General features: G+C 42.7%; 1 protein-coding gene across 2 annotated transcripts in view; it reads left to right on the top strand.

The window, feature by feature from the left end:
* The window catches only part of CMTR1 (cap methyltransferase 1), a 289,978-nt gene that overhangs the window by 40,238 nt on the left and 225,385 nt on the right, over positions 1-24,355 (top strand). For both annotated transcript variants that reach the window (XM_033935382.1, XM_033935381.1), the window contains 2 exons: positions 7,625-7,773; positions 9,693-9,851. In XM_033935382.1, the coding sequence (XP_033791273.1) occupies positions 7,625-7,773; positions 9,693-9,851 (308 nt within the window). The remainder of the gene's footprint in view (positions 1-7,624; positions 7,774-9,692; positions 9,852-24,355) is intronic.

The raw sequence follows: 24,355 nt of genomic DNA, 5'->3' as shown, positions 1-24,355 counted from the left end.
AGGATTTGTAGTAGAATGTTATGGTCCACCAAGTCGAATGCAGCGGTAAGGTCTAGTTGTTTGAGCATCATTTTTTTTCCTGTGCTGAGATGTTGTCTGGCTGTGTTCAAGAGAGATCCTAGTAGTGTTTCCGTGCTGAAGTTGTTTCTGTAGCCGGATTGTGTGGGATGGAGTATGTTATGGTTTTCTAGGTAATTGGAGAGGAATTTGGCAACTAGTCCTTCTATTATTTTGACAGAGTGGAACAGAGGCAATGGGTCTATAGTTGGCTCTTTAGTCTTTCGGTCCTTTGGGGTCTTTGAGGATCGGGGTGATGATGATTTCGCTGAGGTTGGTAGGATAGTGGCCGTTTATTAGCGAGATTTGTATCCAGTTTAGAAGAAGAGCGTGGAATTTTGTGCTTGATGTTTTTAGGAGATATGGTGGACAGTTGTTGAGGTCACAGGATGCATGGCTGTATTTTTTGTAGTATTTGTTGAATTCAGGCCATTGTATGTTGGGGAATTGAGACCATATTCTATCTGCTGCAGTAGAATCTCTATCTATGGGGAGAATTGTGAATTTGTTAGGATGGGTAGAGATGTCATTGAGGGTAGCGCTTGCATTGGTAATTTTATTTTGGAAGTGTTCTGCTAATAGAGTGGCTGAGGGGGGGTAGTATTGTTAGTGGTCAGGTAGGGTTTGGTGTCGGTTAGGGTTTTTAGAATTTGGAATAGTTTTTTGGTGTCTTGGGTTTCAGTGCCTATTAGGTTGGTGTAGTGTGCTTTTCTCTTGTCCTTTAATTGTGATTTGTATTGTTTGTTGATTTTTTTCCAGGCGGATTTTGTATGATCCGAGTTCGATTTTCTCCATTTTCTCTCTAGTCGTCTACATTGTCTTTTGAGTTGTAGCAGTTCGGAGTTGAACCATTTATCTGATATCTCCTGCTTGGTCTGGATTTGGTTTGCAGTGGGGCTAAATCATCAAGGGTGTTGGAGCAAAGTCTTTCCCAATGTAAGATGAAGTCCTCGGGGTTGTTTTCTAGAATAGTTTCATCTATTTTAGACCAGAATACGGAGGGTTCGATGTGTTTGCGTGAGGTGTATGTTACTTTATTGAGTTTTGTTATAGTTTTTTTGTTGTTTTTGGTCCAGTTGATGTTGAAAGTGTAGGTGTAGTGGTCTGACCAGATGGATCTGGACCATGTTCCGTTAGATGTATGAATTTCTGTTAAGGATGGTTGGTGGGTCATGAAGGCTGCAATATCAAGTTGGTGGCCTTTTTCATGAGTTGTTTGTGGATTTAGCATTTGGAAGGCTAAGGCTTTGAGAAATGAGAGAAAGTTGTCTACTTGTTTGGATGATTGATCATCTAGGTGTAGATTTAGGTCTCCTAGGAATAGGTTGTAGGTTGCTATTAGTGAGTTTTGGTATATGAAGTCTTCCACTTCGGTTCTTGCTAAAGACTAATTTCCCGGCGCTATGTAACAGAGCATGCAGTTTAGTGTGTCTTTTAGTGTGATGCTTGAGAGTTGGCAAGCTAAAAGGTCCATGTACGGGTTAGATGTTTTCTCAATTATATTAAGGGTTAGATCTTGCTTGATTAAGATTGCTAGTCCTCCGCCTCTTTTTTTTTCTCTCTGCAGACCACCGTTATTTTGTATCCTTGTGGGCAGACTTCGGTTAATCTGGGGTCTGTGTTTGAAGTTAGCCAGGTTTCTGTGAGGAAAAGACACACTGATCTCCACCAAAAACTATAATTCAATGTGTTCCAATTTTTCCAATTATACGTTATTTGTTGAATGGCAACTCCTGTCAGAATCAGTAAAAGTTTATTATTATCTTAAAATTTGAGTTTGTGGGACCCAGGAACGAATTAATCCAGTTTCTATTATTTTCAATGGGAAAAATTGTCTTGGAACTCGAATGGGGTTCTGGAACAGATTAAGTTCGGATTCCAAGGTATCACTGTATTTAGATTCACTTACCTTTAGGAGGTTGTTGATTAGTTTTTCAATCTCCATGCATATAGTTTTTTTTCAGAATCCTCCTTTTATCTTTAGTAGATCATGGAGTTCCTCTATCCTTCCCTTGCCTCTGTATTCTTGTATCAGACATTATGTCTAGGATTTTGCGAGGCAACTCGAAATTTGAGTTTCTTGGGCCCCCAACTCTCCCTCTATCCCTTTTATTGAAACTAGGGAGTCCCATGTGTGAGAATATGCTGCCTGCTTACCAGGCAGATATTCTCACATCCCCCATGAGCTGGCATTGGACAGGAAAGCACTTGCACAAGCATGTTGTGTGCAGTCTTAAAGCTTTTGAATTCTTAAAGTGCCAGTGCACTTTTTCACTGTCCGTTCCAGGGCTCCGTGGATGACGTCGCCCACATTTGAGAATAAGCAGCCTGCTGTCTCCAGATAACACCTGTTACGGTAAGTAACTGTGCATTCTGGAAGATAGGCTCTTGTAGTGACCATGTTGAGATGTGTCCCAATAAACATGAGACAATGAACTGGTTGGAGCTTTGACTTGTTGAAATTGATTATGAAACCCAGCGCTTGCAGAGAATGCACTGTGGTCTGAATGGTAAGAAGCAACTGCTCCCTGAAGTGTGCTACTTAGGAGCCAGTCGTCTAGGTGGAGGTGTCTCCTCGGATTGGCTACTACCACCACCAAACACAGTGAAAACTCATGTTGCTGATAAGCCGAAAGGTAGAACTTTGTATTGGTAATGGTTGTTAAGAAGCATAAATCGTGGACATTTCCAGTGGGAGGGATGAATGGGGATGTGAATATATGCATCTTTGAGGTCCAAGGCGGCTAAACAGTCATCTTTTCTGAGAAGTGAGAGTATTGCTGGGAGTGAAATCATCTGGAATTTCTCTGTTTTGAGGTAAGCATTTAAGGGATGATGGTCGAGTATAGGTTGAAGACCTTGCGTTATCTTGGGAATGAGGAAAAAATCTGGAATATTTATTTTTAGTATTTATATCATAACCTAAGTGGTGTATATTCAGGTACTCGAGCATTTTTCCCTATCTTTCCTGGCAGGCTCTCACACTATCATTCAGTAGTTCGACAAAGCCAAACTACTGAATGAAAACTTCTGCTCAGTCTTTACCTGCGAGGCGCCTGGACACAGACCTCAGCTGGTAGCAAAACCAAGCGTGGAAGACCCATTTCAGAACTTTGAGTTCACACCAGCTGATGTTTATAGCGAACTGGCAAGACTCAAGGTGAGCAAAGCCATGGGACCAGACAAAGTGCACCCAAGAGTGCTCAGAGAGCTGTGCGGCGTCCTGGCAGAGCCATTAGCCATGCTCTTCAATCTTTCCCTACAGACGGGGAGAGTCCCCCTGGACTGGAAAACAGCTAACGTCGTTCCTCTGCACAAGAAGGGTTGCAGAGCAGAGGCTGCGAATTACAGACCAGTGAGTTTCACATCGATAGTGTGTAAACTCATGGAAACACTACTTAAACGTATGTTAGACATGATCTTGGAGGAGGGGAATCTGAGGGATCCCAATCAACATGGATTCACTAGGGGTAGGTCATGCCAATCTAATCTCATCGGCTTCTTTGATTGGGTAACAAGGAAGTTGGACTCCGGAGAGTCTCTGGACATAGTGTACTTGGATTTTAGTAAAGCTTTTGACAGTGTCCCACACCGCAGGCTTTTAAGCAAGATGAAATCAATGGGGATAGGTGAAACACTAACTACTTGGGTCAAAGATTGGCTGAGTGGTAGACTTCAAAGGGTGGTGGTCAACGGCACCTTCTCTGATGCATCAGAGGTGACCAGCGGAGTCCCGCAGGGCTCGGTCCTGGGTCCACTCCTTTTTAACATATTCATAAGGGACTTGACAGGAGGGCTTCAGGGTAAGGTAACATTATTCGCCAATGACGCCAAAATATGCAATATAGTAAGGGAAAATAATTTGCAGGATTTTATGACGCAGGACCTGCTTACGTTGGAGAGCTGGTCCTCAACATGGCAGCTGGGCTTCAACGCCAAGAAATGTAAGGTCATGCACCTCGGTAGCAGGAAAACGTGCAAAACTTACACCTTAAATGGAGAAACGTTGGCTAGGACGACAGTAGAGCGAGACTTGGGAGTGATCATCAGTGCAGACATGAAGGTTGCAAAACAGGTGGAGAAAGCATCATCCAAGGCAAGACAAATGATGGGATGTATCAATAGAAGTTTCGTAAGCAGGAAACCTGAGGTCATAATGCCACTGTACAGAACCATGGTGAGACCTCACCTGGAATACTGTGTGCAGTTCTGGAGGCCACATTACCGCAAAGATGTGCTTAGAGTCGAGTCGGTTCAGCGGATGGCCACTAGGAATATCTCGGGGCTCAAGGGTCTTTCGTACGAAGAGAGACTGAACAAATTGCAGCTCTACACTCTGGAGGAACGCAGGGAGAGGGGAGACATGATTGAAACGTTTAAATACATCACGGGTCGTGTCGAGGTAGAAGATGACATCTTCCTACTCAGGGGTCCCTCGGCCACAAGAGGGCATCCGCTCAAACTCAGAGGAGGGAAATTTAGGGGTGACACCAGGAAGTATTTCTTCACGAAAAGAGTGGTGGGGTACTGGAATAAGCTTCCGGAGCAGGTGGCCAAGGCCAACAGCGTGCTTGACTTTAAGAACAAATGGGACATCTACGTGGGATCCCTACAGAGGCCTAGTAAGGCACTCAGACTTGATGGGGTGGGTCAGTAGAGTGGGCAGACTTGGTGGGCTATAGCCCTTTTCTGCCGTCATCTTTCTATGTTTATCTAATGTACCTCAGGCAATGGGGGATTAAGTGACTTGTCCAGGGTCACAAGGAGCAGTGTGGGATTTGAACCCAGATCCTCAAGGTGCTGAGGCTGTGGGTTCAAATCCCACATTGCTCCTTGTGATCCTGGGCAAGTCACTTAATCCCCTCAGGGTGCTGAGGCTGTGTCTCTAACCACTGCACCCACAATCCATGATAATGTTGCTGTTTGGGAACCTATTTGATAGTGTTCCGGAGCAACAGGGAAATCTCTTCTGCCAGCTGAGGAATGTGATGATTTGGGATGGTGGAGGAAGATGAGCGTAGGGGTGGTGAGGAAGGGAGTTGAGGGAGTATCCTTGAGAAATGATAGTTAGAACCCAGTTGTCTGTGGTGGTTTTCTGCTATGCTGAGAAAAAATAGGTTAGCCACCCCCCACAGTTGAGGGTCAAAAACTAGGAGCAGAGGGAGTTGAGGACCCGAAGGCTGCGTGCAGTCTCTTGAACGTTGTTTCTGCGCATATGAGGAAGGTTGGGATCTCGGAGAAATAGTTCTGGTATAAGGAGTAAAACACCTCCGAGGATGATATTGTTGAAAAAAATCATTGATGGTATGATCTACAATAAGACGAAGCAGTGGAAGATCTGCGAAAAGGCTAGGACTGATTCTGAGGATGTGCTGAGAGCTTGCACATGGCTGTGAAATATTCCATGAGCTGTGAGACCATAGCTTTCACTTTCTCACCAAAAGGATGGGAGGCATCTGGCATGAAGATCTACTCTAAGGTCTGAGGCTTTGAGCCAGGCTGTGCGGCAACTGTTACAGTTCTAGAACTCATGTTATAGGCATCATAGTTAGTTTTGATTAAATGGTAAGTGGACTCTTATAATGCAATGTGGAGATTGGAAATTTCATTAGGAGAGTCAGTGGTCCAATTGTTGCAAAATGGAGTATTGAAAATGCAGAATTTGCAGTTGATTGGCCATGATTTTTGATGTTAGCATGGAGCCTTGATAGACTTTGCATCTGATCGAGTCCAGGAAATGATAATCTTTCTCTGGAGGTGAATTGTATTGAGACTTTGAGGATTTAGACTTATGAATAGCTGACTCGGATACCATGGAGTAATGTGGTAGTTGTTGTAAATCACATCCAGGTGCCTTTTGATCCCTGTATTCTAGCTTTAGGTGCCTGAAAGCAGTGGAATCTGAGGCTTCTGCCAGTTAGCAAACTCCTCAGATAGACCTGTTTGTGTCCCCCCCCCACAACCACAAGCTGCCCCAGTTTTGCTTCCGGCAGTACTCTCCTCACCGTCTGGAAGTGGATGCTTTTCTGCTGGATTGGATTGACAAGTTTCTTTATGCCAGGGCTGCCCAAATCTGATCTTTGAGATCTACTGGCAGGCCAGGTTTTCAGGATATCCACAATGAATATGCATGAGAGAGATTTGCCTGTACTTCCTTCTTGGTATGCAAATCTCTCTCATGCATGTTCATTGTGGATATCCTGAAAATCTGGCCTGCCAGTAGATCTCAAAGACCAGACTTGGGCAGCCCTGCTCTATGCTGTTCCTCCAATCCCTCTCATTCTCAAAACGTTTGTCAAGCTCCGGCAGGAGTCTGCCACCATGATCCTTATAGCTCCTCGGTGGCCCAGACAGCCCTGGTTTTCCCTTCTACTTCAACTCAGTGTGACGGAACCAATACCTCTTCAAATTTTCCCGTTTTTTCTCACACAGAATCATGGATCTCTTCTGCATCCCAATCTTTCAGCATTGCTCCTAACAGCTTGGTACCTCTCAGCCTAACATCAACTGATCTTTTATCTTTCTCAGCCTAATCTTGGAAGTATCCAGAAAACTGTCCACGCATCAGTGTTACCAGCAAAAATGGACATGGTTTTCCAACTGGTGTGCTCTTCATCAGCATGAGGCTAAATCCATCTTTATTGTACTTCAAGTATTCTTTCCTAAGCCTCACTCTCATCCAGGGGAAACGGCTCTTCACACTCTGGGTTTCAAACAAGAATTGGCCTACTATTTGCAGAAAACTCAACCGCATAGAACATCTCATCAACTTTTTGTCTCCTTTGATCCTAACAAGTTGGGACGTCCAGTATCCGATTGCTACATGGTTGGCCTCTTGTTTCTCCTTCTGTTATGCTCAGGCTGGGCTACAACTGGGGAGACGCGTCACAGCCCACAAAGGCAGAGCTATGGCAGCTTCAGTTGCTTTTCTTCGCTCCACTCTTATTGATGAAATCTGTAAAGCTGCTGCTTGGTCCTCAGTTCACACATTCACATCACACTACTTTCTGGAATCTTATTTCAGACAGGATGGTCACTTTGGCCAAGCAGTATTGCAAAATTTATTTTCCTAATGGCCAACTCTCCCTCAATCCCATTCTAGTAAGCTAGGGAGTCCCACACGTGTGAATATGTTGCCTGCTTGTCCTGGGATAAAGCACAGTTGCTTACTGTAACTGGTGCTATCCAGGGAGAGAAGGCAGATATTCTCACAACCCACCCACCCACCTCCCTTGGTTGACTTTTTAGCTTGCTTAACTAACTGAGGAGCCACGAGCGGTATCTGGCGGGAAGGCATTCGTGCATGCGCAGTGCGGGCAGTTCACGAACTTTCTCAAGTTCTTAAAGTGGCGATGCGCTTTTAAAGCTGTCTGTACCAGGGCTCCGTGGATGACATCACCCACATGTGAGAATATCTGCCTGCTGTCCCTGGATAACACCTGTTACGGTAAGTAACTGTGCTTTTTCTTGTACTGTTCATTGATGAGGTGCTGTATAAGTTTAACTGAACACTAGTAACATGTATAGTTCTGACCTTATGAATTTATTGATTGACATTTTTGTGTAGGGTCTTCCACAAGTGAGAGCGGTTCTGATAGTGAGAATGAGAAGAGGCCTGTATTTGGTACTTCCCGCAATGAGGCCAATGTGGACTCGCTTGTGGAGGGGACTTCCTCCCGATATTCCATGTATAACAGCGTCTCCCAGAAGCTTATGGTAAGTAGAGGGTTTCTTGTTAAATATATGTAGAGATTTTTTATGGGTAATGAAGTTTTAGTTGTAGAATCACAGAAATGCTGGTTAACAAATAAAACTGTTCGTATATGCTTAGTGGAGAATTGGTTTTACATAAAATATTTTGTGACTCATAGTAGCATAAAATATGTTAACCTTATGCAGTTATATAGATGGTCAGAAGCCTCTTTATTCACTATCAACTTTGTCATGAAGAACTTTCCCTCACCAACCCAGCTTATAGTATTGCTGTTATTGAATGATTTAGTATTAAGAATGGAAAAATGCCAAACCTTGACATCTGCAGTACAAAAAAAGCTTGATTTTCAGGATGCCCAAGTCAATATTTGTGGGCCACATTTGCATACATTAGTAAATACCATACCTTTGTGTGATTACACTTCACTCAAATGCTTGTCCTTTTTTTTTTTTTTTAATTCATTTTTCATATAACAACATGTGTATCATAAAAATTCATACAATTGCATTAAGTATACACTTGATATTTCCTTAACTTACTGTAAATACAACATATCATTATATAGTCCTTACTATAATTTTAGACATCATATAATATTTAATAATTATATCAACTATTATTCAATTATAATCCCTTTCCCTCCCCTTATTTTGATAGTTGCATACAATATAACAAATATTATGATAATTTATTTATATTTTGAAAATCAAATGCTTGTCCTGCCCCAGCTGGATTATTGCAACTCCCTCTATGCGGGTCTAAAATGTACTCTCCTGAACAAACTATTGATGATACAAAACATGGCAATCAGACTAATATTCAAACAAAAAAAATTTGACACTGTCTCGCCTTACTATAAGAACTTAAACTGACTTCCCATCAAAACTCGTATTGCCTTACAAATTCTGTATGCAAAAACTGCAGAGCTACTCATTCATCTATTTCTTGTCAACGTCACCCAGAAAACTGGAGTTGTTTCAACTACTCCTTATTATAATGGTATGGTAGGATTTCTTTATAAGGCCTAATTGAGTTTTTTAGGGTTTGTATTGCTTCACAATATGTCTGGTGCTGGATTTTGGATTTAGAATGCCTTTTTCAGTTGTAGCTTAGTATGAGATACAATCTGGTACAGTCTAAATTTGTATGTGAGGCAGTGAAGGGTTACGTGACTTCTCTAAGATCTCAAGAAGTAGAAGTGGGGTTTGAACCCTGGTTTTCCTGGTTCTCAGCCTGCTGCTCTAACCATTAGGTGGAGTTAATACAGATAATACGTATTCCAAACGTGTTTGGTAACTCAGAGGTTAACTAAAGGCCAGCAGATCTGAAGCCTGGTGGCAAATCATTTTATAATTGCCAGTAATTTGAAGTACCTGTGCATATTTTCAGGATAATGTAAATATGATGAACCAACAATGACTTGAACTTGTAACTATGACCTAATTGTATGTATGTATGTGTCAAACTGTCCATTGTAACTTCCTGGATAACTGACCCAACCTCTTGTAATCTAATCTGTCCTTGAACTGAATAGGTAAATGCAGAATAGAAAACCTGATTAATATAACATAACATATATTTTAATGTATGGTTTTATGCTAGTGCATTTTTAAAAATTTTCTTGGCACATAATTCCTTGAGAGTATTCCGTGTGTATATTATTAAGGGGAGACATTTGGTGCAACTGCACCAGAGCCACATAGCGAGGGACTCCTTCCTTGCTCTGTTTAAAATGCCTCACTATCCCTTCACTACTGCCCTCTCCATACCAAAAATCTTAGCTTTCCCTGCCCTACCCCACCCAAACCTGCCCCACATTAGCCTGCCCCAAACATCAGTGTCACTGACTGCCTATTGTAAATTTTAACCAAAGTAATTTTTATTTTGTGGCATCTAACATGGTTTTGTTTTTCTTTTGTAGGCCAAGATGGGTTACCGAGAAGGAGAAGGCCTGGGAAAGTTTAACCAAGGACGGAAGGACATTGTCGAAACCTCTACTCAGAAGGGACGGAGAGGACTGGGACTAACGCTAAAAGGATTTGAGAGAGATTTGAACATCAATTGGCAGGATAAACCTGAGGTAACTGTTTGGTTTGCCATTATTCAACAAGAGAGCACTGTCAAAAGTACCTTGTGTAAGAAAATGAAAGAGAAAATAAATGGTGGTTGCTTCTGAATTTCCTACCTTAAGGGACTGCGAGTGACCATTAGTGTTTTACGTGTGTTTCATGTTGGGACTTGCAGGATCAGATTGTGTTTTAAGCACCCATAGGCAAGAGGGGGAGGGAGGGATTCCCCTTTTCTTGTCCCTCTCCTCCTGGGCATCAATGTCTCTCTCATGTTGGTGCTGTTTATTTTCCTGTGCCAGTTCCAGCAGTAGGAGCAAGCTCAAAGTGAAAATACAACATGGAGCCTGCTTGCGTTCTTGCTTTAACAAGCCCTGTTGTGTTCTGCTTTCTCTTCCTATGTAGGTTTCTTCTAACTAAACAAACTCATGGGAAAGATGGGGATCTGCAAGGCCTGTTAGAGCAAAAATGTAGGTTCAGGCTTGCTGGTACTGCTGCAGCCAATACAGGGAGACATCATACGAAAATGTGGCGTCTACCACTCCTCCATTCCTTTTCATGTTTGTCTTCTGTGGTCCCGCTTCCTGTGCTTCAGCATGCAGATTGTGAAAAACTGTAGGCAGACCTTAGGAAATTGGAAGCCTGGGAGCCCAAGCGGCAGATTACATTACATAGTAACATAGTAACATAGTAGATGACGGCAGATAAAGACCCGAATGGTCCATCCAGTCTGCCCAACCTGATTCAATTTAAAATTTTTTTTTTTTTTTTTTTTTTCTTCTTAGCTATTTCTGGGCGAGAATCCAAAGCTTTACCCGGTACTGTGCTTGGGTTCCAACTGCCGAAATCTCTGTTAAGACTTACTCCAGCCCATCTACACCCTCCCAGCCATTGAAGCCCTCCCCTGCCCATCCTCCTCCAAACGGCCATACACAGACACAGACCGTACAAGTCTGCCCAGTAACTGGCCTAGTTCAATCTTTAATATTATTTTCTGATTCTAAATCTTCTGTGTTCATCCCACGCTTCTTTGAACTCAGTCACAGTTTTACTCTCCACCACCTCTCTCGGGAGCGCATTCCAGGCATCCACCACCCTCTCCGTAAAGTAGAATTTCCTAACATTGCCCCTGAATCTACCACCCCTCAACCTCAAATTATGTCCTCTGGTTTTACCATTTTCCTTTCTCTGGAAAAGATTTTGTTCTACGTTAATACCCTTTAAGTATTTGAACGTCTGAATCATATCTCCCCTGTCTCTCCTTTCCTCTAGGGTATACATATTCAGGGCTTCCAGTCTCTCCTCATATGTCTTCTGGCGCAAGCCTCCTATCATTTTCGTCGCCCTCCTCTGGACCGCCTCAAGTCTTCTTACGTCTTTCGCCAGATACGGTCTCCAAAACTGAACACAATACTCCAAGTGGGGCCTCACCAATGACCTGTACAGGGGCATCAACACCTTCTTTCTTCTACTGACTACGCCTCTCTTTATACAGCCCAGAATCCTTCTGGCAGCAGCCACTGCCTTGTCACACTGTTTTTTCGCCTTTAGATCTTCGGACACTATCACCCCAAGGTCCCTCTCCCCGTCCGTGCATATCAGCTTCTCTCCTCCCAGCATATACGGTTCCTTCCTATTATTAATCCCCAAATGCATTACTCTGCATTTCTTTGCATTGAATTTTAGTTGCCAGGCATTAGACCATTCCTCTAACTTTTGCAGATCCTTTTTCATATTTTCCACTCCCTCTTCGGTGTCTACTCTGTTACAAATCTTGGTATCATCTGCAAAAAGGCACACTTTTCCTTCTAACCCTTCAGCAATGTCACTTACATACATATTGAACAGGATTGGCCCCAGCACCGAACCCTGAGGGACTCCACTAGTCACCTTTCCTTCCTTCGAGCGACTTCCATTAACCACCACCCTCTGGCGTCTGTCCGACAGCCAGTTTCTGACCCAGTTCACCACTTTGGGTCCTAACTTCAGCCCTTCAAGTTTGTTCAACAGCCTCCTATGAGGAACTGTATCAAAGGCTTTGCTGAAATCCAAATAAATTACATCTAGCATATGTCCTCGATCCAGCTCTCTGGTCACCCAATCAAAAAATTCAATCAGGTTCGTTTGGCACGATTTACCTTTTGTAAAGCCATGTTGCCTCGGATCCTGTAACCCATTAGATTCAAGGAAATACACTATCCTTTCTTTCAGCAACACTTCCATTATTTTTCCAACAACTGAAGTGAGGCTCACCGGCCTGTAGTTTCCTGCTTCATCCCTGTGACCACTTTTATGAATAGGGACCACATCCGCTCTCCTCCAATCCCCAGGAATCACTCCCGTCTCCAGAGATTTGTTGAACAAGTCTTTAATAGGACTCGCCAGAACCTCTCTGAGTTCCCTTAGTATCCTGGGATGGATCCCGTCTGGTCCCATCGCTTTGTCCACCTTCAGTTTTTCAAGTTGCTCATAAACACCCTCCTCCGTGAACGGCGCAGAATCTACTCCATTTTCTCGTGTAACTTTGCCGGACAATCTCGGTCCTTCTCCAGGATTTTCTTCTGTGAACACAGAACAGAAGTATTTGTTTAGCACATTTGCTTTCTCCTCATCACTCTCCACATATTTGTTCCCAGCATCTTTTAGCCTAGCAATTCCATTTTTTATCTTCCTCCTTTCACTAATATATCTGAAAAAATTTTTATCTCCCTTTTTTACATTTTTAGCCATTTGTTCTTCCGCCTGTGCCTTCGCCAAACGTATCTCTCTCTTGGCTTCTTTCAGTTTCACCATGTAGTCTTTTCTGCTCTCCTCTTCTTGGGTTTTTTTATATTTCATGAAAACCAACTCTTTCGCCTTTATTTTCTCAGCCACTAGGTTGGAGAACCATATCGGCTTCCTTTTTCTTTTGTTTTTATTGATTTTCTTCACATAAAGGTCCGTAGCCATTTTTATCACTCCTTTCAGCTTAGACCACTGTCTTTCCACTTCTCTTATGTCCTCCCATCCTAACAGCTCTTTCTTCAGGTACTTTCCCATTGCATTAAAGTCCGTACGTTTGAAATCTAGGACTTTAAGTATCGTGCGGCCGCTCTCCACTTTAGCCGTTATATCAAACCAAACCGTTTGATGATCGCTACTACCCAGGTGAGCACCCACTCGAACATTAGAGATACTCTCTCCATTTGTGAGGACCAGATCCAATATCGCTTTTTCCCTTGTGGGTTCCGTCACCATTTGTCTGAGCAGAGCCTCTTGAAAGGCATCCACAATCTCCCTACTTCTTTCCGATTCTGCAGACGGAACATTCCAGTCCGCATCCGGCAGGTTGAAATCTCCCAACAGCAGAACCTCCTCTTTCCTTCCAAACTTTTGGATATCCACAATCAGATCCTTATCAATTTGCTGCGATTGAGTCGGAGGTCTGTAGACTACACCCACGTAGATAGAAGTTCCATCTTCTCTTTTCAGAGCAATCCATATCGCTTCTTCCTCTCCCCAGGTCCCTTGCATTTCGGTCGCTTGGATATTGATCTTTACATAGAGAGCTACTCCTCCACCTTTATGACCATCTCTGTCCTTCCTAAAAAGATTATATCCCGGTATGTTTGCATCCCATCCATGTGATTCACTGAACCATGTCTCTGTGATAGCAACAATATCTAGATCTGCCTCTAATATCAGGGCTTGCAGATCATGAACTTTGTTGCTTAGACTGCGAGCATTTGTGGTCATCGCTTTCCAGCTATTTTTCAGCAATAATCTCCTTTTTCTTATGGATTTTTGTGTCGTTTCACTTTCCGTTGCAATACTAAGAAATGAGTTGCTGATATTGCTTTTGTTGCAGCCTTTACTACTATCACATCTTTTCTTTTGCCGGGGGTGGTCTCTATAATTGTCCTTCGTACATACACCACCCCCACCTTCTAGTTTAAATGCCTGGAAAAATATTGTCTAAATTTCTCTGCAAGGTTTCTTTTTCCTGCTGTAGTAATATGTAGCCCATCAGTGCAATATAGCTTCTTGTCCTTCCATGTATTTCCCCATCCTCCTATGTACCTGAAGCCTTCTTGATGACACCAGGCTCTGAGCCATCTATTAAAGTCCTCTGTGTTTTTCACTCTTTGCTCTCCTTTTCCATATGCAGGCAGTATTTCAGAAAAAGCTAAAGTCTTTACAAAAGGTTTCACGCCCTCACCAAGCTCCCGAAAAGCTTTCTGTGCTGCAAGTGTGGAGTTGTTGGCCAGGTCATTTGTTCCCAGATGGATAACAACATCAGTGTTAAAATCCTTAGTTTCTTCCTTAATTATAGTCAGTATTTGCCTGGAACTCCTGGTAGCTGAGGATCCTGGAAGACATTTCACTATTTTGGACTCCTCGCCCTGTGTTCCAAGGTTAATGCCTCTGATGATGGAATCCCCCAACAGTAATAGTTTTCTGTTTTTGGCTTTTTTATTTGTACTTAGGGTGCTCTTGTTCTCTTGAGTTTCCTTCATTGGTTCCAGTCCCACCTCCCTTCTGTTTTCCTGAGTATCGCAGTGCACTAGTGGAGCGAAGGAATTCTGTAGAGGTAATATTAGTGAAGGTGGATGTTTCTGTGTTACATGTCGCAGTCTTCCTGAGCCTACTGTGACCCATTTATTCCTGGGCTGTTTTATTCTTTGAGGTAGAAGTGGTAAGTTGGTATGATTTTGTGGAGTGATGGAAGCTGCTTTAATTGTATTCAATTCCTGTTTAAGTTTGCAGAGCTCCTCCTTAATACTGGCAAGTTGAAGACAGATGGGGCAAGCCTTAAGCCTCCAAATAGTATGTCTTGGAATTAAAGCACCACAGTGATTGCATAGAATAAAGGTCATCTTGATTGGTTGTGAAGTCCTGATTATATGGGTCTCTATATATGAATAGTGGTCCCTGGGGTTGGTGGGACTATAAGTAAGACTACTAGTAAGGCAGAAATATAGGCTCTATACCACCTAAAACACAGTATTTTAAACAAAACTGCAGGAAGAAGAAATAAGATTTAACAGAGGAAAGAGAAGGATTTTTTTGTGCTTTTTTATATTTTTTTTTAGTAAGAAACAGGGAGGAGAAGAGAAATTAAGCAGATATAATGCTGAAAACCAGTGAAAAGAGCAGAATATGAAATGGTGAGTAACTTAGCTTTTAGAAGTTCACAGGGCAGCCTTGTTTCAGCAATGTCCCAAAGATAATTACATTACATTAGGGATTTCTATTCCGCCATTATCTTGCAGTTCAAGGCGGATTACAAAAGAATTATCAAGGAAGTATTACAACAAGAACTTACAAAAAAAAAAAAAATTGGGGGGACATATTCAAAGAGAGTAAGAAATGAGTATGGTTATTTGTTTGGAGTAGTTGGCTTTAGTGAGAGGTGGTGTTTGAAACTTGCGGTGTTATTTCTTTTTTTCAGGGCTTTCTTGAAGAGTATGGTCTTTATTTTTTTTCTAAAAGTCTTGTAGTCGAGGGATGCCGTCAGTAGATTGGCGATTTGGTTGTCTAGTTTGGCTGCTTGAGTGGCTAGTAGGCCATCATATAGTTTTTTCCGTTTGATTTCCTTAATTGGGGGGTATGAGAATGGGGTGTGAGTTTTCCTATGTCTGGTTGAGGTGTTGTGGATGAGGCGGTTGTTCAGGTAGCTTGGACTGTCGCCGTATAAAGTCTTAAATAGTAGACAGTAGAATTTGAATTTTATTCTTGCTGGGATTGGAAGCAGTGCGATTTGAGATATGCTTCTGTAATGTGGTCATGTTTCTTCAATGAGTAGATGAGTCTTAGTGCTGTGTTTTGGATTGTTTGTAGTTTTGTTGTTGTTGCAGGGCAGGGAAGATAGAGGATATTACAGTAGTCTAGTAGGCCTAGTATTAGGGACTGTACTATAAGCTGGAATTGTGATTTTTCGAAGAATTTCCACACTTGCCTTAAGTTTCTCATGATTGAGAATGGTTTTTGTATTGTTTTATTGATTTGCGGTTGCATGGTGCAGCATCTGTCGATTGTTATTCCTAGTAATTTTAGAGTGGGTTGTATGGGGTAGTTGATTGCATTGATTTCAGTGTTGGTTATGGTTGGTATTTTGTTTTCGAGGAGGATGAATTTAGTTTTGTCTGGGTTCAATTTCAGCTTGTGATCTTTCATCCAGGTTGCTACTGATTTTAGTGTTTGGTGTATTGTCTGTCATGGAGGGTTTTGGTTGATCGAAGGGTACGAGAATGGTGATGTCATCTGCATAGCTGTATGAGGTTATGCCTTGTTTGTCCAGGTGGGAGCTGAGGGAGGCTGTATAGAGGTTGAAGAGTGTAGGAGATAGAGGGGATCCCTGGGGAATTCCGCAGGGGTTTGACCAAGGTTCAGATTTTTCTTTGTCTGATTTAACTCTAGGTTCTTGATTTTAGGAATCCTTCAAACCACGAGTATACTTTATCTTCGATACCTATTGTATCTAGGATTTGTAGTAGGATGCTATGGTCCACCAGGTCGAATGCAGCGGTCAGGTCTAGTTGTATGAGCATCATTTTTTTCCTGTGCTAAAACGTTGTCTGGCTGTGTCTAAGAGAGATCCTAGTAGTGTTTTTGTGCTAAAGTTGGTTCTGAAGCCGGATTGTGTGGGATGGAGTATGTTTTGGTTTTCTAGGTAATTGGTGAGGAATTTGGCAACTACTCCTTCTATTATTTTGACATAGAGTGGAATAGAGGCAATGGGTCTGTAGTTGAATGTTTGGTTTATTGGTCCTTTAGGGTCTTTGAGGATCGGGGTGATGATGATTTCGCTGAGGTTAGTTGGGTAGTAGCCGATAATGAGCGTGATTTGTATCCATTTTAGAAGAGAAGCGAAGCACAGAATTTTGTGCTGGATGTTTTTAGGAGATATGGTGGACAGTTGTTGAGGTCACAGGATGCATGGCTTTATTTTTTGTATTATTTGTTGAATTCGGACCATTGAATGTTGGGGAATTGAGACCATATTCTGTCTGCTGCAGTTGAATCTCTATCTGTGGGGGGAATTGAGAGTTCGATAAGAGAGGTAGGGTTGTCATTGAGGGTAGCTCTTGCATTTGTAATTTTATTTTGGAAGTATTCTGCTAATAGAGTGGCTGAGGGGGGAGTGGTATTGTTAGTGGTCAGGTAAGGTTTGGTGTCGGTTAGGTTTTTTAGAATTTGGAATAGTTTTTTGGTGTCTTGGGTTTCAGTACTGTTCCGCCACTTATTTCTGTTAGATGGGATGATCAGTGACACTCAGAAAAGCACACAGACAATATAAAAGCATAGACAATAACCCTTTATTATACTTATATATATATGAATATATATATGAATATAAAAATAGAATAACTTCACCATGATCCCAGGCATCACCATCCTTCACAATCGGGAATCCCTGTCAATTGATAGGTGGGTAGGGCACAGGACGGCCCGTGGTTGCAACGAGATGGATTCTAATTTGGGGGGAAAAGTCCTGGTTCTTATATAGGATGAAAACTGATGAGTTCATTGTTATACAAGCCGAACCTGCAGTAACCAGCTTCCTTCACTACGACTCAGGCACACCCAGTCCTGTTCTTTTGTTCTTTGTTTTGGCAACACCCAGGTCACGGTGGTCAAGAGGTCAGGATAACAGATAAGCAGGCTTGTTGCAGAAACCAGCTTTCTTCACTAGGACACCTGGTCAACCTGGTTTTACTGTTCTTTTGTTCTTTGTTTTTGCAACACCTAGGTCACATTCGGTCAGGATAGCAGATAAGCAGGCTTGAGGAGACATGTCGCGTAGTATGCTGATTTTCAGTACCCCCTGGCCATAGGCATAACAAGTACCTATTAGGTTGATGTAGTGTGCTTTTCTGTTGTCCTTTAATTGTGATTTGTATTGTTTGTTGATTTTTTTCCAGGCGGATTTTGTATGATCCGAGTTCGATTTTCTCCATTTTCTTTCTAGTCGTCTACATTGTCTTTTGAGTTGTAGCAGTTCAGAGTCGAACCATTGATCTGATCTTTTGCTGGTTCTGGTTTTGATTTGCAATGGGGCTAGTTCATCAAGGGTGTTGATGCATAATCTTTCCCATTGTGAGATGAAGTCCTCGTGGTTGTTTTCTTGAATTGTTTCATCTATTTTAGTCCAGAATTTGGAGGGTTCGATGTGTTTACGTGAGGTGTATGTTACTTTATTGAGTTTTGTTATGGTTTTTTTGTTTTTGGTCCAGTTGATGTTGAAGGTGTAAGTGTAGTGGTCTGACCAGATGGATCTGGACCATGTTCCGTTGGATGTATGAATTTCTGTTAGGGATGGTTGGTGGGTCATAAAGGCTGCGATATCAAGTTGGTGGCCTTTTTCATGAGTTTGTGGATTTAGCATTTGGAAGGCTAAGGCTTTGAGAAATGAGAGAAAGTTGTCTACTTGTTTGGATGTTTGGTCTTCTAGGTGTAGGTTTAGGTCTCCTAGGAGTAGGTTGTAGGTTGTTATTAGTGAGTTTTGATATTTGAAGTCTTTCACTTCAGTTCTTGCTATAGATCAATTTCCCGGCGCTATGTAACAGAGCATGCAGTTTAGTGTGTCTTTTAGTGTGGTGCTTGAGATTTGGCAAGCTAATAGGTCCATGTGTGGGTTAGATGTTTTTTTCAATTATATTAAGGGTTAGATCTTGCTTGATTAAGATTGCTAGTCCTCCGCCTCTTTTTTTTTCTCTCTGCAGACCACCATTATTTTGTATTCTTGTGGGCAGAATCTGGGGTCTGTGTTTGAAGTTAGCCAGGTTTCTGTGAGGAAAAGACAATCCAGGTTTTCATGTGCTATCCAGGTTTTTATACATTCTGTTTTTGGGCCTAGCGCTCTGATGTTTAAGGAGGCGCATTTGAGTGTGGTTATCTCTGTGTGATAGTTATGAGTTGTATTTGGGTATATAAGTGAGTTAGGGTGCTGACGTGGTTTAGTCTTAGTGTGAGTTGGTCTTCTTCCCCAAGCTGTGGTAATGGAATGTTGAGTGTTAGATTGTAAGTTAGAATTTCTGTCAATTGAAGTTCTCCTATTTGGGAGGAGGGTTTTGTTATCCTGTAGTGGGTGTTGGGAGGAGGTTATTTGCTGTTGTCTTCCAGCTGGTTAAAAGAAGAATTATCAGTAGGAAGTGCTGGGCATGTGATGTTAGCTTCATTTTTGGTGATTGGAGGTAGGTAATAGATGGTAGGGGGGTCTTTGGTGATTTGTCTGTTGTTTTACAGTTGGCTTTAATTTGGCAATGCTGTGGGGATGGGTTGCTTCTTGATCGCTTCGCAAAGGTGCTCGCTAAGGCGCCTTTGACACGTGCCTTTGACAGCGCGCCGAACGTCTGTGCACTGTTAGGCGCTGAGCCTTTTATTGGCTCAGTGAAGTCACGTCGGGTTAGGGGAGGGGCGGAGTGTGCTCCCATGCCGGCAAGCCTCCCTGTCTGCTCCCGGTTTCAGGCGGCAAGGCCAATGAAAACAAAATTAAATTAAATTTAAAAAAAAAAAATTAATGAAATTTAATGTGGATAAATGCAAAGTGAATTTGAAACTTGAGGTATAGGTTGATGATAAGGCTGATAATAGGAGAGATGGTGATTAGTAGACGGGAAGGGATGAGATCGGAGGAACAGGTGGTGAATTTGGAGAAAGTAAGAAAAATGTGCAGTTTTCCTCCATGATTTCAGAGAAGGAAGAAAAGACAGCATGGGTTGGCGGAAGGTTGGTGAGGTGGACAGGAGGAGGGAGAGGCAGAGACGATTCAGTTGAGAACTCTTGGTTAATCTTTTTTACCTTGTCGTGGAAGTACTCAGCTATGGTCTGGAGAGAAAGTGAAGGAGTTCAAGGTTAGGACACTGAGTAGAGAGTTAAGTGTGGTAAAGAGATGGTGAGAATTGGATCCAAGAGAATCAGTCAAGCAGGCATAGTAGTCTAGTTTCATAAGCGAAAGAGTGGATTTGGAAGGAGGTCATCAGAAATTTGAAGTGAACAAAGTCAGCATCAGTATGGGATTTTAGCCAGTGACGTTTCACAGATTGGGCACAGGAATGTAAGTAGCGGATCTTAGAGGGGGTTTGGCGTGTCTTACAGGATGTGAAATGGGAGGAGCAAAGGCTTCAAGGGCAGAAGAGATTGCTTCATTGGCAGATTTTCATAGATTGCATAGTTTGAGAAAAGGGGGTGGGGGAGAGATAATGGTGGAGAGAGAACACGAGTTAATAGCCTGAAGATTCCTGAATGTGTTTGTGAGGATCAATAATGTCTGGTGGAGAGGGTATCGAGCTGTGAAGGTTAGAACATAAGAATAGCTTTTCTGGGTCAGAACAATGGTTCATCTAGCTCAATAGCCTATCCTTATGGTGGCCAATCCAAGTCATTAGTACCTGGCAAAAACTCAAAGAATAGCAACATTCCATGCTATAGAAAGCGGGAGAATTGAGGTGTAGAAATTGGCATCTGAGGAGTTAGAGAAGAGGACAAGGTCACGGCATTGGCCATTCTGACGTATAGGAGTAGTGGAGCATAGCTGAAGACTGAATGATGATATTAGAGCAAGAAACTTTGAGGTGTAGGAGTCGGAGATGCCTTCAGTATGAATGTTGAAATTACCAAGGTTAAGGGAAGGAGATGGTTTAAGAAAGATGGAGAGCCAGGAGTCAAGGTCAGTGAGAAAGGAAGATAGGGATTTGTCAGGCGGTTGATAAATAACTGCTATTCAGAGAGGGAAGGGCGCAAATAGATGGATGGAATGGACTTTGAAGGAGGAGAAGGAATGAGACTGAGGTAGGAGAAAAAGTTGAAATTTACAGGTGGGTAAAAGTAGCAGCCCAGCCCCTCTTCTGTGACCTACTGGGCGAGGCGTATAAGAGAAGTGGTAGTTTCTGTGACCTAGGCCAGCGACTAAGACAAGTTTTCAGGGCCGAGCCGGGTTTCAGTTAGTGCAAGTAGGTGGAAAGAATGAGAGATAAAGAGGTCATGAATGTAAGCTATCTTGTTGGAGAAGGAGCGGGCATTCCACAGGGCACATGAGAGGTAAAGAAGAAGGGGAGAGGAACAGATAAGGATGGAGATGTTGGTGAGGTTTACATGAATAGGGTGAGAGTTGATTAGGAGGACCAGGATTGGGGTTGATATGTAATGTAATGTAATGTAATTTATTTCTTATATACCGCTACATCCGTTAGGTTCTAAGCGGTTTACAGAAAATATACATTAAGATTAGAAATATCCCCTGCAATGAGTTAAAGTAGGAATAGAAGACTGTGGAGTAGAGTAAGAGGTGTGATGCTGGCAAGATGCTATCAGATAGGATGGGGAAGGTTGAATGAGGTGGAGAAACTGTTGAAGCCTTAGAGCTGTGAAGAAGGTGAGTACTAGAAGGGATGGTGAGATTACATGAGGACTTGAAAAATGCAGTGGTTTGGGGTGGAGGGGGAGATTGGGTAAGGTCAGTAATGAGATAAGAAGGTATAATGGAGCCATAGAGTAGGAGAGGGAAATGATATCTAGAGTGAGGTAAATTTTAGATGGGTCAGGGATTATCCTGGGGGAGATGACTGCTTGGTGAGGAGGGTGGATGTGGTATAGAGGTTACTTTGAAGTAGCAGTTATAAGTAAAGAGGAGAGGGAATGGGAGTTGTGTGTTGTATACTTGTGGTTACATATTCAAGATAGAGGGCAATGGAGGATTAAGAGACTTGTTGAGGGTCACAAGTAGAAGTGCTATGATTTGATTTCACAACCTCTGGGTGCAGAGGCAGTGGTTATACCACTAGACCAGTGTTCTTCAACCACCGGTCCATGGACCAGTGCCAGTCCACAGAAATTTCCTGACGGTCCACAGGGCCAGCACATGCATCAGGCCCAAAACAGTGTTCTTCAACCACCGGTCCACGGTGCGATTGATGCAGCGTTATCTTCGAGCCAGCTCCCTGTTCCTAACTGATTCAGTGCACAAAGCCACGGGCAGTAGCTCTTATGGGCATCCTGCGCCTGAACCGGAAGCCTTCTCTCTGACGTTGCAACGTCAGAGGGAAGGCTTCCAGATGAGGCAAGGGTCGTGCAAGGTGCAATTAGTACTATTATGGGGGCGGGGTCTGGGGTGGAGATTAGGTAGATATGGGCGGGGTCCGGCCCACGACTTAGCACAGTGTTCTTCAACCGCTGGTCCACAGACCGATGCCGGTCCACAGAATAATTTTTTTTATTTCTGCCGGTCCATAGGTGTATAAAAAGGTTGAAAAACACTGCTCTAGACCACTTAGTTTCTAAGTACAGTGGAACCTTGGTTTACGAGCATAATTCGTTCCAGAAGCATGCTCGTAAATCAAGTTACTCGTATATCAAAGCGAGTTTCCCCATAGGAATGAATGGAAACTCGCTTTGATTCATTCCACCAAACCCCCTCCCTCCCCCCCACCCAAGGCTACTGGCGCTGCTCCATCACCCCCTCCCCCCCCCCGCTCTAACCGGCATCGCATCCCCTGAACTGCCATCGCAACCCCCCCCCCGCGAGAACCGCATCGCACCCCCGTGCTGAAAGCGGCATCTGCCCACCCTTCCTCTCAAACGCACTCCTTACCCCTTCTGCTGGTTGTGAGAGTGAAAGCAAGCTCCTGCCTCTTGCCTGGGCCGGGCCTTGAGCATCTGTGCATGCTCAAGGCCTTCTGGCTCTCGAGAGAACGAGAGCCAGAAGGCCTTGAGCATATCGGAACATGCTCGGTTTGCGAGGCAAAAGTTTGCTGAGTGTTTTGCTCGTCTTGCAAAACACTCGCAAACCGGGTTACTCGCAAACCGAGGTTCCACTGTATAAGAAAAGGGGTGAATTGGTGATAGTCAAGGTGGTCACCTGATAGAGGTTTGAAAGTAGGATCTAAATTAGTTATGATTTTCACTTCTCAGGATCAGCTGGAGGACTGTTGAGATTGATTAATAGGAGTATACATGTAATATGAGCCTAGGGGGCAGGGTGGGAGGGCCTAAGCAATAGGGATGTGTATACAGTGGAGCTATGGAATCAATCTCTAATGATGTCACTAGAAGCATATTTACCAGGCTGAGAGAAATGGCTATATTGATTGTGAGCAAGGAGAAATAGTGTGGTGGCTATGTTAATCCACTCTTCAACGTAATATGTAGAAATAAAAGAAAAATATAAAGGATTAAAAAACCCTTTTTTTATTGGACTAACTTAATGTAGTTTATGATTAGCTTTCGAAGGAGCAAGAAGAGAGTCCTCACAGATTGAAGTTCCTTATTAAGCAATCAGGTTTTTAGGAGGAGTCACTTGGAAGTAGTGAGTTGCTGGTGGCAAGAGTGTGTTGAATAGACTTTTAGGAGACGGGAAGCAGGTCTTGGGAGTCCTGAAGAAGGACAGACAAGAGGATATGCAAAGCCTATGGTTAGTAAAGAGCTGAAAATGGAGCTGTAATACAGTGTACACTAAAAGCATTTGCAGGATTTATATACTGTACATTTTCAAAAACATATTTACCAGGCAAAGAGAAATGGCTACATTGATTAGTGAGAAAGGAGAAAGTCCTCACAGATGCAAGGAAGACTGTCAGTCCTACTCCTATTGATACTAGGCTTTACATTTTTGTTCAGCCTCTAAATTACTGGTAAATATAATTTTAGACCCAGTTCAAGAATATGTATATATGTTTAAATTGATAACACTATCAGATATTATAATATGTTTTCAGTCTGTATTTGGAATCGTAGTTGGTACACGTTTTCCAATTCCATGAGGTTCTTCTGACTCATTCTGACATCACAGTCCTGGAAAGAAAAAGGGCTACAAAAAAGATCAGTAGGCCACTTCTGGAAAATTAAACTACAATGTGAGCTTGAAACCCAAATATCCCATCCAAACAACCATAAAACTACTAGGCATGACCATAGACAGATGCTGCACAATGCAGCCGCAAATAAACAAAACAACTCAAAAATCATTCGCAATCATGAGAAACCTGAGACAAGTCAGAAAATTCTTTGAAAGCACACAATTCCTACTTATAGTACAATCCCTAATACTGGGAATACTGGACTACTGTAACATTCTCTTCCTCCCATGTCCGGCAACTACGATAAGACAACTCCAAACAATCCAAAATACAGCCTTAAGACTCGTCTATTCATTGAAAAAACACGACCACATCACAGAGGCCTTCATCAACTCACACTGGCTCCCAATCCAAGAAAGAATCCAATTCAAATTCTACTGCATATTATTTAAAACCCTACACGGAGACAGTCCATCATACCTGAACAATCGCCTCATCCAAGCAACCAGCACCAGACACAGAAAAACGCACTCCCCATTCATACCCCCCCCATCCAAAGAAGTAAAAAGAACAAAACTACACGACGGCCTCCTAGCCACACAAGCTGCAAGACTAGACAACCAAATCTCCAACCTTCTGATGACCACCCTAGACTATAAGACGTTCAGAAAAGAAATAAAAACCACACTTTTCAAGAAATTCCTAAAACAGAAATAACAACACGACCTCTAAAAGCCCTTAAG

The sequence above is a fragment of the Geotrypetes seraphini genome, chromosome 3 (genome assembly GCF_902459505.1).
Source record: "Geotrypetes seraphini chromosome 3, aGeoSer1.1, whole genome shotgun sequence".
Taxonomy (NCBI): Eukaryota; Metazoa; Chordata; class Amphibia; order Gymnophiona; family Dermophiidae; genus Geotrypetes; species Geotrypetes seraphini.
The sequence above is the reverse complement of the archived record's forward strand: the minus strand, read 5'-3'. Positions and strand labels throughout refer to the sequence as shown.